The sequence below is a fragment of the Pelodiscus sinensis genome, chromosome 8, assembly GCF_052426305.1.
Source record: "Pelodiscus sinensis isolate ZL-2025 chromosome 8, ASM5242630v1, whole genome shotgun sequence".
NCBI classification, from domain to species: domain Eukaryota; kingdom Metazoa; phylum Chordata; order Testudines; family Trionychidae; genus Pelodiscus; species Pelodiscus sinensis.
This window is the reverse complement of record NC_143059.1, coordinates 31,932,632-31,946,341: the sequence shown is the minus strand read 5'-3', so window position 1 is coordinate 31,946,341 and position 13,710 is coordinate 31,932,632. Positions and strand designations below refer to the sequence as shown.

General features: G+C 44.1%; 1 protein-coding gene across 1 annotated transcript in view; it reads left to right on the top strand.

The window, feature by feature from the left end:
• Positions 1-13,710, top strand: part of DNAJB12 (DnaJ heat shock protein family (Hsp40) member B12) — a 43,873-nt gene that overhangs the window by 7,968 nt on the left and 22,195 nt on the right. The window contains exons 2-3 of the mRNA XM_075935005.2: positions 7,172-7,346; positions 8,814-8,959. Coding sequence (XP_075791120.1) covers positions 7,172-7,346; positions 8,814-8,959 — 321 coding nt within the window. The remainder of the gene's footprint in view (positions 1-7,171; positions 7,347-8,813; positions 8,960-13,710) is intronic.

The window sequence follows — 13,710 nt, the reverse complement described above, 5'->3', positions numbered from 1 at the left end:
AGGCCAAATTAACTCTTTTAGGGTCCCAGGGTTAGTAGATTTTGTGAGACCCCCAGCTCTAGGGCGAGGCCAAAATGAGGGGTTCAATGGGCAGAAGGGGGTTGCCAGGGAGTGGGATTGGGTGTGGGTCTGGATGGGAGGTAAGGTGCTGGAGTGGGCTGGGAGTGAAGGTCTTGCTGGGAGGGAAGTGCAAGAGCGGACTGAGGGTGGGGTGGATGGGAGGGTATAGGGCAGACTGGGGTTGAGAGAGCTGGGCAGGGAGGGGGGGTGCAGGAGAGAGATGGGGGTGCAGGGTCTGGCCATGAAGGGAGCCAAAATCTAGCCAATGAGAGCAGCAGGGAAACCCTCCCATGAGCGGTTTCCAGCACCACATTCCCCCAGCTCGGGGGAGGGGAGCGGCAGCGCACGGTGCTGCGCTTCTTCTCCCTGACACGCCAGATCTGGCCTGCAATGCCTGGGGCTCCCCACCCCTGCATAGATACTGGTTTTGAATGAAACGGTGTTGATGTGGCTGTTAAAAAGCTTCTTCATTGGCAGGGTCATTGTGCTTGTTTATTGGTTGTGGGGGATTTTTAATTGTCACTGCATGACAATTGGATGCTTTGCGCATGCAGCTGTGCTTTAGCAAATCAGAATGCTGGCTTGCACAACTATCAGTAGGGTTCTAAAAGTAGTGAGTAACTAAGTGCTTCAGGAAATGGTAGTGGAGTAAAAAGTACAATATTTTCTAAAAAATACTACTTGAATAAAAGTTGAAGTATCACAAAAATAAATTACTTAAGTACAAATACTGAAAAAACATACTTGAGTAGTATAACAAAGTATTTCTACTTAGTTGCTTTCCACTGCTGCACTTGAAGCAGTCCTACTCTCGCTAAATATCTGGCTTGAGTAGGGCACAATAGACAGGAGGCTTATTTAATGTGGAATAATGGATGGGTTAGTGAAAGTGGGCGTACTAGAGTCCTAGGAGGCATGAAAATAGGGGTACATGAATTTTTTTTGAAATAATGTGCTGCTTAAAAGTTCCTACTGTAACCCCAACCATTCTATTGTTAGGTCTTTCACCTTCCTTCAGCCAATATCTAAGTGTAAGCTCTGTTTCTCTATGTTTTGTGACATTCCCAGTAATCCACAGTGGGGGAGAAGTCTTAAAACCTCTCTAAATACATGGTGTTAATTTAGACTTTGTATGATTAACCTGATTCCTAAAAATCTCACTTACAACCTGTTGGTGAAATCAGTGCTGGCAAAAATCAAAAGGCTCTTTGTGTAGACCATGTACGTACACTGCTTAGTATAATTATAATAACATTACTTATCTACAGGTTGAACTTTTCTTGTCTGACACTCTCTGGTCTGGCAACATCTGTTGTTTGGCATTATTTTAGTTAGTTGGATGTCCGCTTATCATGTACAAGTTTCTCACAGTCCCATAAAATTTGTTTACAGCCACCAGTCCTGGCTCTGTGTTCTGTGCTGCTATTTAGCTCTAATTTACCCCTACATGTCTTCTAAGAGTCCTGTAAGCAGTGGAAGCCTTGGTAATACTGTTAGACAATATTGACCTCCCATGGTTCGGCAAATTCTCTAGTTCTGCACCAGTCTGGTTCTGAGGGTGCCAGATTAAGGAGGTTCAACCTGTACTATGTATTTCAGTTTTTATGGCTGTGAGTTTCTGTCAGTTTGTTCAAGAACTCCTCCTAAACAGTAAGGCTGCGTCTACACTGGCATGATTTTGCACAAATACTTTTAACGGAAGAGTTTTTCCGTTAAAAGTATTTGCACAAGAGAGCGTCTATACTGGCATGTGCCTTTGCGCAAAAGATTTGCTTTTGCACAAAAGCATCCGTGCCAGTGTAGACGCTCTCTTGCACAAGAAAGCTCCGATGGCCATTTTAGCCATCGGGCTTTCTTGCTCAAGAAATTGATGTTATCTGTCTACACTGGCCTCTTTCGCAAGAACACTTGCGCAAGAGGGCTTATTCTTGAGTGGGAGCGTCAGAATATTTGCGCAAGAAGCACTGATTTTGTTCATTACAACGTCAGTGTTCTTGCGCAAATACTAAGGGCCAGTGTAGCCAGGCGGCAAAATCTTGCCAATGTATACACAGCCTAAGAGCTAGGACTACCAAATTTGGTATACAGCTTCCTCTTACCATGACTTAAAACAAGGTAAGGGTTTGGATGTGCCTGAATCAGATTTTCTGTATGGTTTTATGAGAAGTAAAGAGACAGAATCATCAGGCAGGTGAAGGGGGCTGTCTGGGAGTGCGATCTTCCCCTCTGCCCCCCCCCCCCCCACCGTTCCATCCAGGATTGCCCCATTCCCGAGCTTCCCACTCACCGGGCAGGAGCCCCACCCCCCATTTCATACAGGGATATTGCTGGCTGTTCCCTTGCTGCATTCCTCACTCTGGATGGAGAGCTCAGGGGTCAGATGAACATGGACCTGCTCCAGCTGGGGGACATGCATCCCCTTGGTTGTGCCTGCTGGAGCTGCCATGACCATGGACAGGCATTTCTCACCTGGTCCCAAGCTGCTGCCGCCGTGAGAGAGAGCTGGAATAGCCCTGTCTTCCTAGGGCAGCCTCCATATTGAACCCCTCATCCCCAGCCCCACCTGAGACTACCACCTCCCCAGGCACTCTTTATGGAGGGCAGGAGGCAACCCCTCCCCTCCCCATGATTTATATGGGGACATTGCTGACCTGAGCAATGCCTGGTAAATCTTCTAGGCCCATATAACGAAGATTCTGAATTGGTTCTTCACATGCTATGACTATATAAATTAATGCCTACAATAGGGAATTTTTTAAAATTACCTCCAGAGATGCAAACCCTAGCATAGACAAAGTTTCAGTGGGTGATGGTAGTTTAGCAGCTGTTAGTTGACTTTTCTAAAACTTGGAAAAGTGTAAGCTAATGTGGCTGAGGAAAAGTAATCTAAACACACTTGTTAATGGGGAGGGAGGAAGCTGGGAAGGTAGTACTGATAGAACTACAGGGCTAATAATGGATGGCAAGTTTTTACACGATTTTGCAGTTTCCCATAGTTGCACAAAAGGCCATTGTGATTTGTGGAATGCATACGCAAAGGAGCCATCTTTTGGAGCACAGAAGTAGTAGTGCCAGCATGTGATCCTGCTGCAACTGAACCTGGAATTTAACTTTCAGTTTTTGAACCCAAATTACTAGAAAAACATTGACAAATTAAAGGGAATTCAGTGAACAACAACAAAAATAAGGGAGATGGAGGGATTGCCTTTTGAGACAAGATTTAAAGAGCTGAAAATACAGTTTTTCTAAAGCGTAGCAGAGGACCATAGATCTACAAATATTTAGTACACGTTGTACCTCCCTAAACCACAGCTCTCTGGGTCTGGCAACATCCGTGGTCTGGTTTGGGAGGGAGGGCAGGGTGGTGGGCTTGGGGGGCTAATAGCAGGGGACCTCCCCTTATCCTGCAAATTCCCTCATTCAGGACCAGTCAGATCCTGAGGGTGCCAGACCAAGGAGGTCTAACCTGTAGTGTAAATACTAAGGAAGAAGAGAAATTTAATATCAAGTAGAATTCTATATGTAACAACAATGAGATGAAGTTGAGAGAATTTAGACTGTATTTCCTGAGAAATTTCTTCACAATGAGGGGGGTATTAAACTGAAATAGCCCTCCAACCCCAGAAAATGGGTAGCCTTGCTTGGGGCTTTAAAAACTAAAACTTAACATAGCTAAAAATATAAGAAACATTCCTGTTTTTGTAGAGAGCAGGACTGTCTGAGATTTTCTGTATTTAACTGCAATGGAAATGTGAGGAAGAAGGATGCACCCTATCTGGTGTCATTTATAAGGTCAAAAGAGGCTGTAAACTAAATCTGTGCCTTTGGAGAGTTTTGTAACAGCCAGATCTATTTCACAAAGTTTCCTGAAAAGAAATATTTTAAGGTTCAGAAACTCAACAGGCAATTCAGCAAGGTACTTTGTCTTCTGTGTTCTTTGCTTTTTATCCTTCATTCTGTCACAATTCTCTTAATTGGTTGTAGGATTACTGAACTGTTTCTTCTTGCCCAAACATAAACTTTGTGTAGCAGATATGATATCTTGGCTCAGCTGCTGGCTTGCATATGTTGTTTGCTGTTACGAAAAGAATGTAATATCTCTATGGTAGAAGGCCTTAAATGTGCATTCAAGTAGACTCTTGGACGCTGCAGTAGATGATATGTCCTTCTCTGGTATAGATTCTGGATAACGGATTGCAATCTCTTCAAGTTACTGATATGTCTGTCAATCCTATTTTCAATTTCTAGTTTTATTAAATATGTGTACTTTTTATACAATGGAGAATAGTTTTCTGAAATGCAGAAACTAAAGGCTTGAAGAGTTGTTAGAAATGTAGTAAAAATAAACTTTGCTAAAAGGTGAATTTTGCAAAATGAGATGAAAAATTAATTTGGCGCTTTTATGCCTGCAGAACACAATGATCTTCAGCTTACTCCTCTGAACAATTAAATCTGTATTGTTGGTCTGTAGTCTAAATTATCATGCCTGCTATGCCTCAGTATGAAAGGTAGTGCCCATAGCATGGAGCCCTCAGGATAGGAGAACTTTTCCAGCAGAAGAGCCTTAGAACAGCATACAGAAAATACTTGTACCGTATTTTCCGGCGTATAGGGCGACTGGGTGTATAAGACGACCCCCTATCTTTTTAATTAAAAGATAGGGTTTCATCTTATACCCCAGCGCCCCTCCGCCTCCTTTGCTCCCGGTGTCCCTGGTCTGCTGGAGATGGTCCCCAGCAGACCAGAGGCACCGGGAGCAAAGCCGCCAGGAGCGCCTGGGCTGCCCCCCCCCCCCCCCGCCGGAGCCCCTCCGCGGCTTTGAAAGCCTCGGGGGAAGCCGGCGGCGGGGCATCCCAGGCGCGCATGGGCTGCCCCCCCGCCGGAGCCCCTCCGCGGCTTTGAAAGCCTCGGGGGAAGCCGGCGGGGGGGGCATCCCAGGCGCGCATGGGATGCCCCGCCGCCGGCTTCCCCCCAAGGCTTTCAAAGCCGCGGAGGGGCTCCGGCGGGGGCGCAGCCCATGTGCGCCTGGGATGCCCCGCCGCCGGCTTCCCCCCAAGGCTTTCAAAGCCGCGGAGGGGCTCCGGCGGGGGGGCAGCCCATGCGCGCCTGGGATGCCCCGCCGCCGGCTTCCCCCGAGGCTTTCAAAGCCGCGGAGGGGCTCCGGCGGCGGGGCATCCGGCGTACAAGACGACCCCCGATTTTTGGGGGATGTTTTTTAACATCAGAGGTCGTCTTGTACGCCGGAATATACGGTATATCCCACTCAGTGAATTAAAATGTGAATTTGAAAAACGTCTCTCAAACTGAAAAAGAGGCTCTCCTAGCTTTCCTGCAAATAAATGGGACCATGCTGAAATCCAAAGTGCTCTTCCGACGCATTCTGCTATGTATCTGATGGTGTTAAGTTTATAGTCACAACCAGTGTTGCTTGTAAGCAGTGTACTTACGCAGCCACTCAGAACAAGATTAAAGTGGCACCCAGCTGATTGGCAGAGCATGCACAGCTAGGTTTTTTGTTTCTACTTGTGGTGCACATTCACACATACTTCAGTGCGTATGCCAAAATTTCTACCCATGGATGGAAAAAATCCACATGTAGGTAGAAAAGATTAGAGTGAACATTGGCCACAACCTCATCACCATTGTTGTGTGCTGTGGCTGTCTGTGCTCAAAGGAAGTTATTCAGCACTAGAAATGTGAATGGCTAACCAATAAGCCTCACCCTTAATTGGTGAGGCTTACTGGTTCTCATTAACTGGTAAGGACTGGACCAATTCCCCCGCCTGCCGGGGGCAGAGGGCTGCTCCAGCCGTCTGTCTGGAGCAGCCCCTGTCCTTGGCAGATCTGGCCTTCCCACCCACCCACAGGCAAGGGCTGCTATGGCCATCCATCTGGAGCAGCCCTTGTCTGTGGTGGGCCCGGCCCCCCTTTAATTATGTTTCACATAATGTTTAACCAGTTAACCAATTACACAGGATTTTACAACCCTATTCAACACACATTGTATTTAAATCATTACAGTGTCTCTGGAACACAGGAAAATTAGAAGAAAGTTTTATTTCTCCCCCTTTTAACAAGTTTTGACTCATGGGATTGTTTTCTAAACCTCGTAGGTAGCAGTGTTGTATTGTAACTTATTGAGCATTGTAGCACTGAAAGAAGATTAGTTGAGTTAAATGGACGGAGGTGAAGTTGTTCCCCAGGGAACTATTCTCTAAAGCAGGGCTACTCAACACGTGGCCCACGGGCTGCCCATTTGTTTGTGGCTCACGGTGCGGTTTGGGTTTACGCGGGGCTCAACACATGGCCTGCAGGTGGCATCTTTTGAACATGGCCTCCCCTGGGAACACATTCCACAATGATGAGTCAATATAATGGTTATCTGTTGATATGCTTTTTAGTAGTTAAATTCCTGGACTGTCATTGCTCATTAAAAGTGCTGTCATATGGGTGGAAATTGGGTAAACACTGCATTTTATTAATATCAGCTGAACTGACTTAAATAGGGCCTGCGGGTTGTGTAGTCTTGCCTTAATCTTTGTATTCATCTGTCAGTGTGAAAGAAGCTATTTGAATATATTTGCATATTACCATATATATGCAACCATACTTAAGTTGCGGCCCTCGGCATGTGCTGTGAGTATCATTGTGGCCCCCAGGGCTTCCAAAGTTGAGTAGCCCTGCTCTGAAGGTGGTTATTCATTCCCTGAAGATGGAACAAATTGCGAAAAGTGAAAATGAGAAAACAAAGGTCAAGTTCTTTGGGAACCTTGGTGTAATTTCCAGACTCTTGTCTCCCCGACTGGTAGGCCCTGGGATTGCTGCGGAGGCTGTGTGCTTGCTGCTGCTGAAGAAGTAGTGGTAGTAGTAGTAGTATCTGGAATCAGTAAGTAGTGCCCCCTACTTTTCGTTGAGAACCAATGGGAACACTGGCATTCCTGAGGTGAAAAGATGGTATTTCTGATGAAGGGAGAAGAACAAATGGAGGATCCTTATGATTATAACAGAAATGAGGAGTGCTTTCTCTTTTCTGCAAGTAAAGGGACAGTGCAGCTTCTATGATTTGGATGATCTCTAAACTTTTCTCTTTTTCAATTGTTTTTAATTTTAGTGCTGATCGAATCTCTCAACAAGAATGAACAATCAGCCAATGGCCAGTCCAAATCCAGGGAGTCCACAAATGCCCACTTTAGGAAATTGAGTGGAGACTTCCCATCAGCCAATGGGGAGGCAGGTGTGGAGACTAGCAAAGGTTACACCCAAGATCAGGTGGATGCAGTTAAGAGGTAGGCAGTTGCTGCTTCATTTTTCATAGGGCAGAATAGTTTGTCTAGTGATATTAATGATCTATCCAGTGGTGTTTGATTTTATTGCATTATATCAGTCTGTTCTCCAGGGTGTTTCAAAGACTTTTAAAAATTTCAGAAACATGGATTTTTTTAATACCTGGAGAAACAGTTTGTGATGCATGTTTCTATAATGATTGATTTTGAATTATTTGAGAATTTTGGGTAACTGAAAGTTAACATAAGTGTTAGATGGGGTGCAACAGACCTGGCTGGAACTGGATGTTGTGTGCATAAGGTTTTCTCCCATCCCCCTATATTTATGCCTTGTACAGTGAGGCTCCAGTTTTTAGGCACCTTAATACAGATCATTAATATTAAAAACACTCTGCCAGTGCCCATCAGTGCCTGCTATTATTCTAGTCCTAAGTCTCTCTTGAGAGCCTGATAATGGTATTGGGTGGTGGTTTCCCATTCTACCACACTTTCATGTTGAGGTATGCTTAGTAAAACTGCTAAAATTCTCTGGAACATGTTTACTTGGCATGTGCAGTATATTGGGGGGGGGGGGGGGTTTAAACAGGTTTTCAGCTAGAATTTATTCCTCACCCTGTAAATACTAAGAGCAGATAGACATAATTGTAGTCTTTTTAAATCTATGGTGTATTTGAGCAGCACAAAAGCACTCATCTTGACCTCATCTTAGCTTCTGGGTATTTTTACTACTTAAACCATTTTTAAGAAGAGTCCATTCTGTGACCTATATCCTATTTTAGCTCTGAATTTTTACAGTCTAAGTTGCGGGGGGGGGGGGGGGGAGAGAGAGAGACAGCTACTTGTGGAATTGCTAAAGTGCACTGAGCAACAGTAGAATGAATCAGGTCACTATTAAGAGAGGGCTAAATGCCCTGAACAGGCTTTTTGACTTCCTGTGGAAACCTTCAACGGGCTATTTCAAAAGTCAGTTTGGTCTGAGAATTAACCAATTCTGAGAGAACTGGTTTTTTCTCCCCCAGATCCTGTCCCAGTGTTTAAGGGATCAATCTTGCTATCTGTCCCTGTTGTTGTGGGGCTCTGAAACCATGGACTCAGCTTCCCCTAGGACCTGAATTTGTTGAGTTTCAGGGCATAATGCAATGTTTATTAGTTTAATCAAACCTTTTCTTAAATTAACTCCTCAGGAGTGCAAGGCAATCTTGTACCACTTGAGGGTGCAGTCATTTTACTGAGTTGACTCATTTGTTCTTTAATGACTGTAGATACCTGGTAGTAAAGGCACAGGGTAAACAGATATGTGAAATAAACTAAATCACACCAAGGAATCAAAACTGAGTAAACTAAAGTTCAGAGGACAGTATTAACTGGAATTGGGATTTAGGGATGCTGAAAAGTTGATGCATACAAAGGTAAGAAGTCTCCTTATCTCAAACTAACTGCCCCTGTCACCTCATTTCTCTTAACTTCTAGGGTAAAGCAGTGTAAAGATTACTATGAAATTCTAGGAGTGAACAGAGAGGCCTCTGATGATGATCTGAAAAAAGCTTACCGGAAACTAGCACTGAAGTTCCACCCAGATAAAAACCATGCGCCTGGTGCTACAGAAGCATTTAAAGGTAAAAGCATATTTCCTATTTCTTGAATTTAACTACATCATAAGCTGAAGGTCATGTATTGGGGTGACCGTCTAAGTGTAACCTCAGCCAAAAGATATTACATTGATAAAAGAAGTCTGATGCATGGTGTCTGCGTGCGTGCATTAAACAAAAATAAAGAGGCCCTGTAAGCCAGTGGACAAACTCACCAGCCAGGGAAGTCCTTTGTACAGTTTTCAGCACGCAATTACATACTGATGCTTAGTTGAATCTTCTTCATCTTATATTCTCCTTGGAGACAATAACTCCCCTCAACCTTCCCAGTTTTAAAGGGACAAGCCTTAGAACAGAGAGCAAGATTTGTAAATGCAGTTAAGGTCCAGCAACTTGTTACAGACTTGTAGGGTTGTTTAGTAGAAGAATCAGCAGTTGGGACAATAACCTTTGTGTCTTATAATTACACGTATCAGGAAGTGCCTAGTATAAATGCACACAGTTAACTGAAGTTATCACAGGGAGGTGGGGAGAAGATTGGAAAAAGTATCGGGCAGAAAATTCCTCTTCTGAACTGGCATCAGAGAAACCAGTTGCATAGTTTCAATTCTTCCACCCAATGAGCTTTCCAAGCAGTCCTCTGATAAGACTTCAGATTTCTCAGTAGACACTTAAATACCACAGTTAAACAAAAATATCATAAATAGGATTACTATATAAAAACCCCAAATGACAAACTCAGTTGTGCACGTGACTCTATTTTGTAACTAACACCAGACGCGTTTTAAGTTACTGTGGATTTAAAAAAAAAATTAACTAAATGTAAAGATCCTGATTCTCAGTTCTTATGTAGGCAATGTAAAGGGAAACTTTCTTGGTAATAAGATCTGTTAGTTTGCCAAGAGAAGCCCTGTCACTTTGAATATTTAAAACTAGACTTAAACGTAGCGCTAGAAAACAATATAGAGAATAAAACTGATTTTTTCCCACTCATAAGGGCTAAATTACTGAACTTTCACCTCTAATTTCCAAGCTTCTTAACATCTATATTTGCATTATTGTTGCATCTTAATTTTATCCCTTATGTAAGTGTTAGTGGAAAGAAGTAGAAAGCTTACACAGGATTTTCAGGGGACTTTGCAAAGTGAGCATCAATACTCAAAAAATCAATTGTGGCCCAGGTAAATCCATGGTGTCACTATGGGAGAATCAGTAGTGTTCTGTGAGGAATGAGTTTGACTTCTTATGTAAATACCTGTAGAAAAGGCAGTGTGCTTTAAAAAAAACCTTATTTTTGTGTGCATTAAATACTCAATAATATCTCATTAGACAAGCCTGACAAAACAAATACTTGAGAAGGTAGCGTAGCTTACTTACAAGGCTGTTTATTAGAAAATATTCTCTCAAATATTAAGTCTAAAATTGAAGTGTAGCTCTACTCTGAAAAACCACTGTAGTTAGGGTTGCCAGGTGTTCGGTATTGACCCAGACAGTCCGGTGTTTTCACCTCCTGTCCAGTAAAAAAAAATTTTTCAGAAAATACCGGACACCTAAAATGTCTGGTATTTGCTGGGTTTTTTTCCCCTTGCCAGGAGGCAAAAATACCGTACACCTGGCAACCCTACGACACACTCGGCAACTGGGCCCAGCCCCCGACCTTCCCCCTCCCAGCCCCTGACACCCTCTTTTTACTCCCTCCCCACCCCACCCCCTGACCTCCTGCTTACCTGGTTCTGCAGGGAAGCTGCATTCTGGCTTGATCAAGAGAAAATAAAATGGCCACCGGCAAAAAGCCTAAAGACCAAGGAGAAGCAATGCCTTCCCTGGATCTTAGTGCTCAACTTCTCCCCTGTTCCTATCCCTATTCTGACTCTGCACACACTGAAAGGGCCATGCTGGGTTTTGTTTTGGTTTTTTTGGCGGGGGGGAAGGGGGGAGTTCTGTATTTTTGGTTAAACCATCTGGCAACCCTAACTGTAGTAAAAGTTTCCTGGGATTCCATATTTATTTTATTTCAGTGAGATAATTTCAAAATTACCTCATTTATTTCATAAAGTGTTTGTTTTTTTCCCACCTGACAACCTTTCTAACTTAGGACTTGTACATACTAGTGATGTGATACTGTAAATGGTTAGCCAATGAACCTGAGTTCATCGGTTAACCTTCACAGTTACACACAGGCCTCCCTCACCCACCTCGCATTGCTGCCTCTGATACAGAGGCAGCAGGGGGGCAGGGAGCTGGTGTGTGCAGGGAGCTTTTTAAGCTGGGCTGTAGCAGTTGCTAAAGGACTGTCTGCATGACACCTCCACACTCCTGCCTCTGGATCAGAGGCAGCTGTGCAGGCTGGAGGCAGGCGGGAGCCAGTGCTCCTGGGAGCCAGCTTAAAACCTGGCTCCCTGCATGTACCAGCTCCTGCCTGCTACACTGCCCACCCCCACACTTGCCTCTGATACAGAGGCAGCAGCATAGGGAGGAGCAGGTAGCTCAGAAGGAGCCAGTACACATGGGGAGCTGGTTTAAAAGCTGTCTGTCCATGTGCACTCCCTCCCAACTCCTTCCATCCACTTTCCACCCCCCGCTACCTCTGATGCATGTAACTGTGGCTTATCAGTTAACTGTGTACATGGATACATGTTCGCATCCCTATACCATAGGCACAGCTGGGTGGGGCCAAGTTTGCTAAGGTTTCAGAGGCTGCTGGGGACAATTTTGTCCTCTAGCATAAACTAGAGCAACCCCAAAGGCAACTAGTTCATGCCTGGGTTGTAGCAGTTGCTAAAGGACTGTCCAGCAGCCCAGAATAGCCACCTGCACTCCGACCCTTCCGTTTTCCCCTATGCCACCCAGGGAACTCCCACCTGCCAAGAGAATATTTCTGGTGATGTTGGGATTAGCCTCAAGCTGTTTGCCTGTGCTTTTAACAGCAAAACAATTGGCCAAAGATGCCAAAATTGGGACCTGAGAAACGAGTTCCATCCGTGGTGTCTTTCTCACTTGTGATCACCAGTCATAAAGACTCTGCAAGCAAATTATATTCTTGGTGCCACCTGTTGAAATCAAAGTGAAGCCAATGGGATTGTGTAAATGTTACTGAAGACATAATTTAATCTGCAGGGTTAGGGATGTTAAATTTTGATTAATCAGCTAATCAAGTAGTGGATGGAAATTCCATCCACTACTCGATTAGTCGATAAAGGTAGGGTGGGATGCTCACTATCCCGGTTGTGCCTCTGCCTTTTAAATGTAGTAAGAACTTGCATTTAAAAGGCAGAGACACAGCGGGGAATCCGGGGCACGTGGGGGGTTCCCACTGCACCAGCTCTGCCTTTGAAATGTAGCAAGAGCCTTGTGGAGCTCTTGCTACATTTAAAAGATGGAAGCACAGCAGTTGGACCAGTGCAAGTGGGGACTGCTTCAGTCCCAGCTCACTCCATTTCCTGCTGCGCCTCTGCCTCCCCTGCCATCCTCCCCACCCCCCGTGCAGAGCCAGTTCTGGGGGAATCAGCTTAAAAGCTTTTCCTTTGCTACTTCTGATACAGTAGCAGCAAGGGGCAGGGAGCAGCTAGTCTAGTAGTGACTCAACTACCTGATAAGCCTATGCTTATTGGGTAGTTAACTAGTCACTTACATCTCTATTGCAGTCTTTAATACTGATGATTTTGGATGACAAGAAAATGACCAGGCTTGATTCTGAGTTCAGGAGTTCTAGTGGTGATTTTCGGGGGGGGGGGGGGGTGTCTTTCAGTTGGTAAACTGAGCAATATTAATAAGGCATCAGTGAGACCAACATGGGACTTCAAAATGCTATTTTTATGTGTTATTTTTCAAAGTGGAACTTTGTGTCATGTCCAGTTTCAGCAAGCTAGGAAATACATGAGGTTCCTATGGGGATTGGGGAGTCTATTTTGAAGTGTACACTACTCTTATTTGAGATTAGGGTATGTCTTTAAAATTGGGAAAAAATTGAGGAGCAAAAGTCAGAGGGAGGTGTTGTTCAATCCTCTTTTAAGTCTTAAATCTATGACTGATAAGTGTGTTGCCATTAGCAAATAGTGGGTTGAGTCTCTAGCTACCTGAGAGAGACCTTTTATGCATTGGGTTCAGATCAAATCTGCATGTGTATGCAGATACCCACGTAGTGCCTGTCATAAACCTTTCTTCAACAGTTTGCTCTTCAGTCCTTGAAAAGTGTCAAAAGGCAGGTTTCTTCACCAGTAATCTTAAATAATCATCTTTACTGAAGGCTTAGGCATATTTTACATGTCAAAACTGTGTGTTAAGCAAGGTGCACTTTATCCTCCATTACAGGGCTATCTACTGTCAGGTTATCTCTCCTCAAAGCCATGTCTCATTGATTCTTCACTCCATTATGCTTCTGATGTTAGCACCCTTGTCATAAAGCCCATTAAAGCCAAGCTGTTTGGTTCCAAAGGATGAAGGAGAAAATATGCAGGGCTCTGGAGGTTTCTTAATTTTTTTTCTTACACTGATCTATTAGCTGATGCCTTGACATTCATCTTCCCAGTGACATCTGATAAAGTGCTTCTGGAGTGCTTCTCTTACTCAGTAGTTCAATAGCCTACACTGTTCCTTGGCAGTCCCTTTGCTAGCTTTGGATGACTATAAAAATAATTTAAACCTGATCACTTTAGCTAAACTGAGTTGTAGTGAGATAGAAGCAATACATTGCAAAACACTTTTTGGGAACATGATTGCTAATATGTCTTGGGTTTTAATGTCAATAAAAATGCATACAGGAAACAAACCTAGACTTC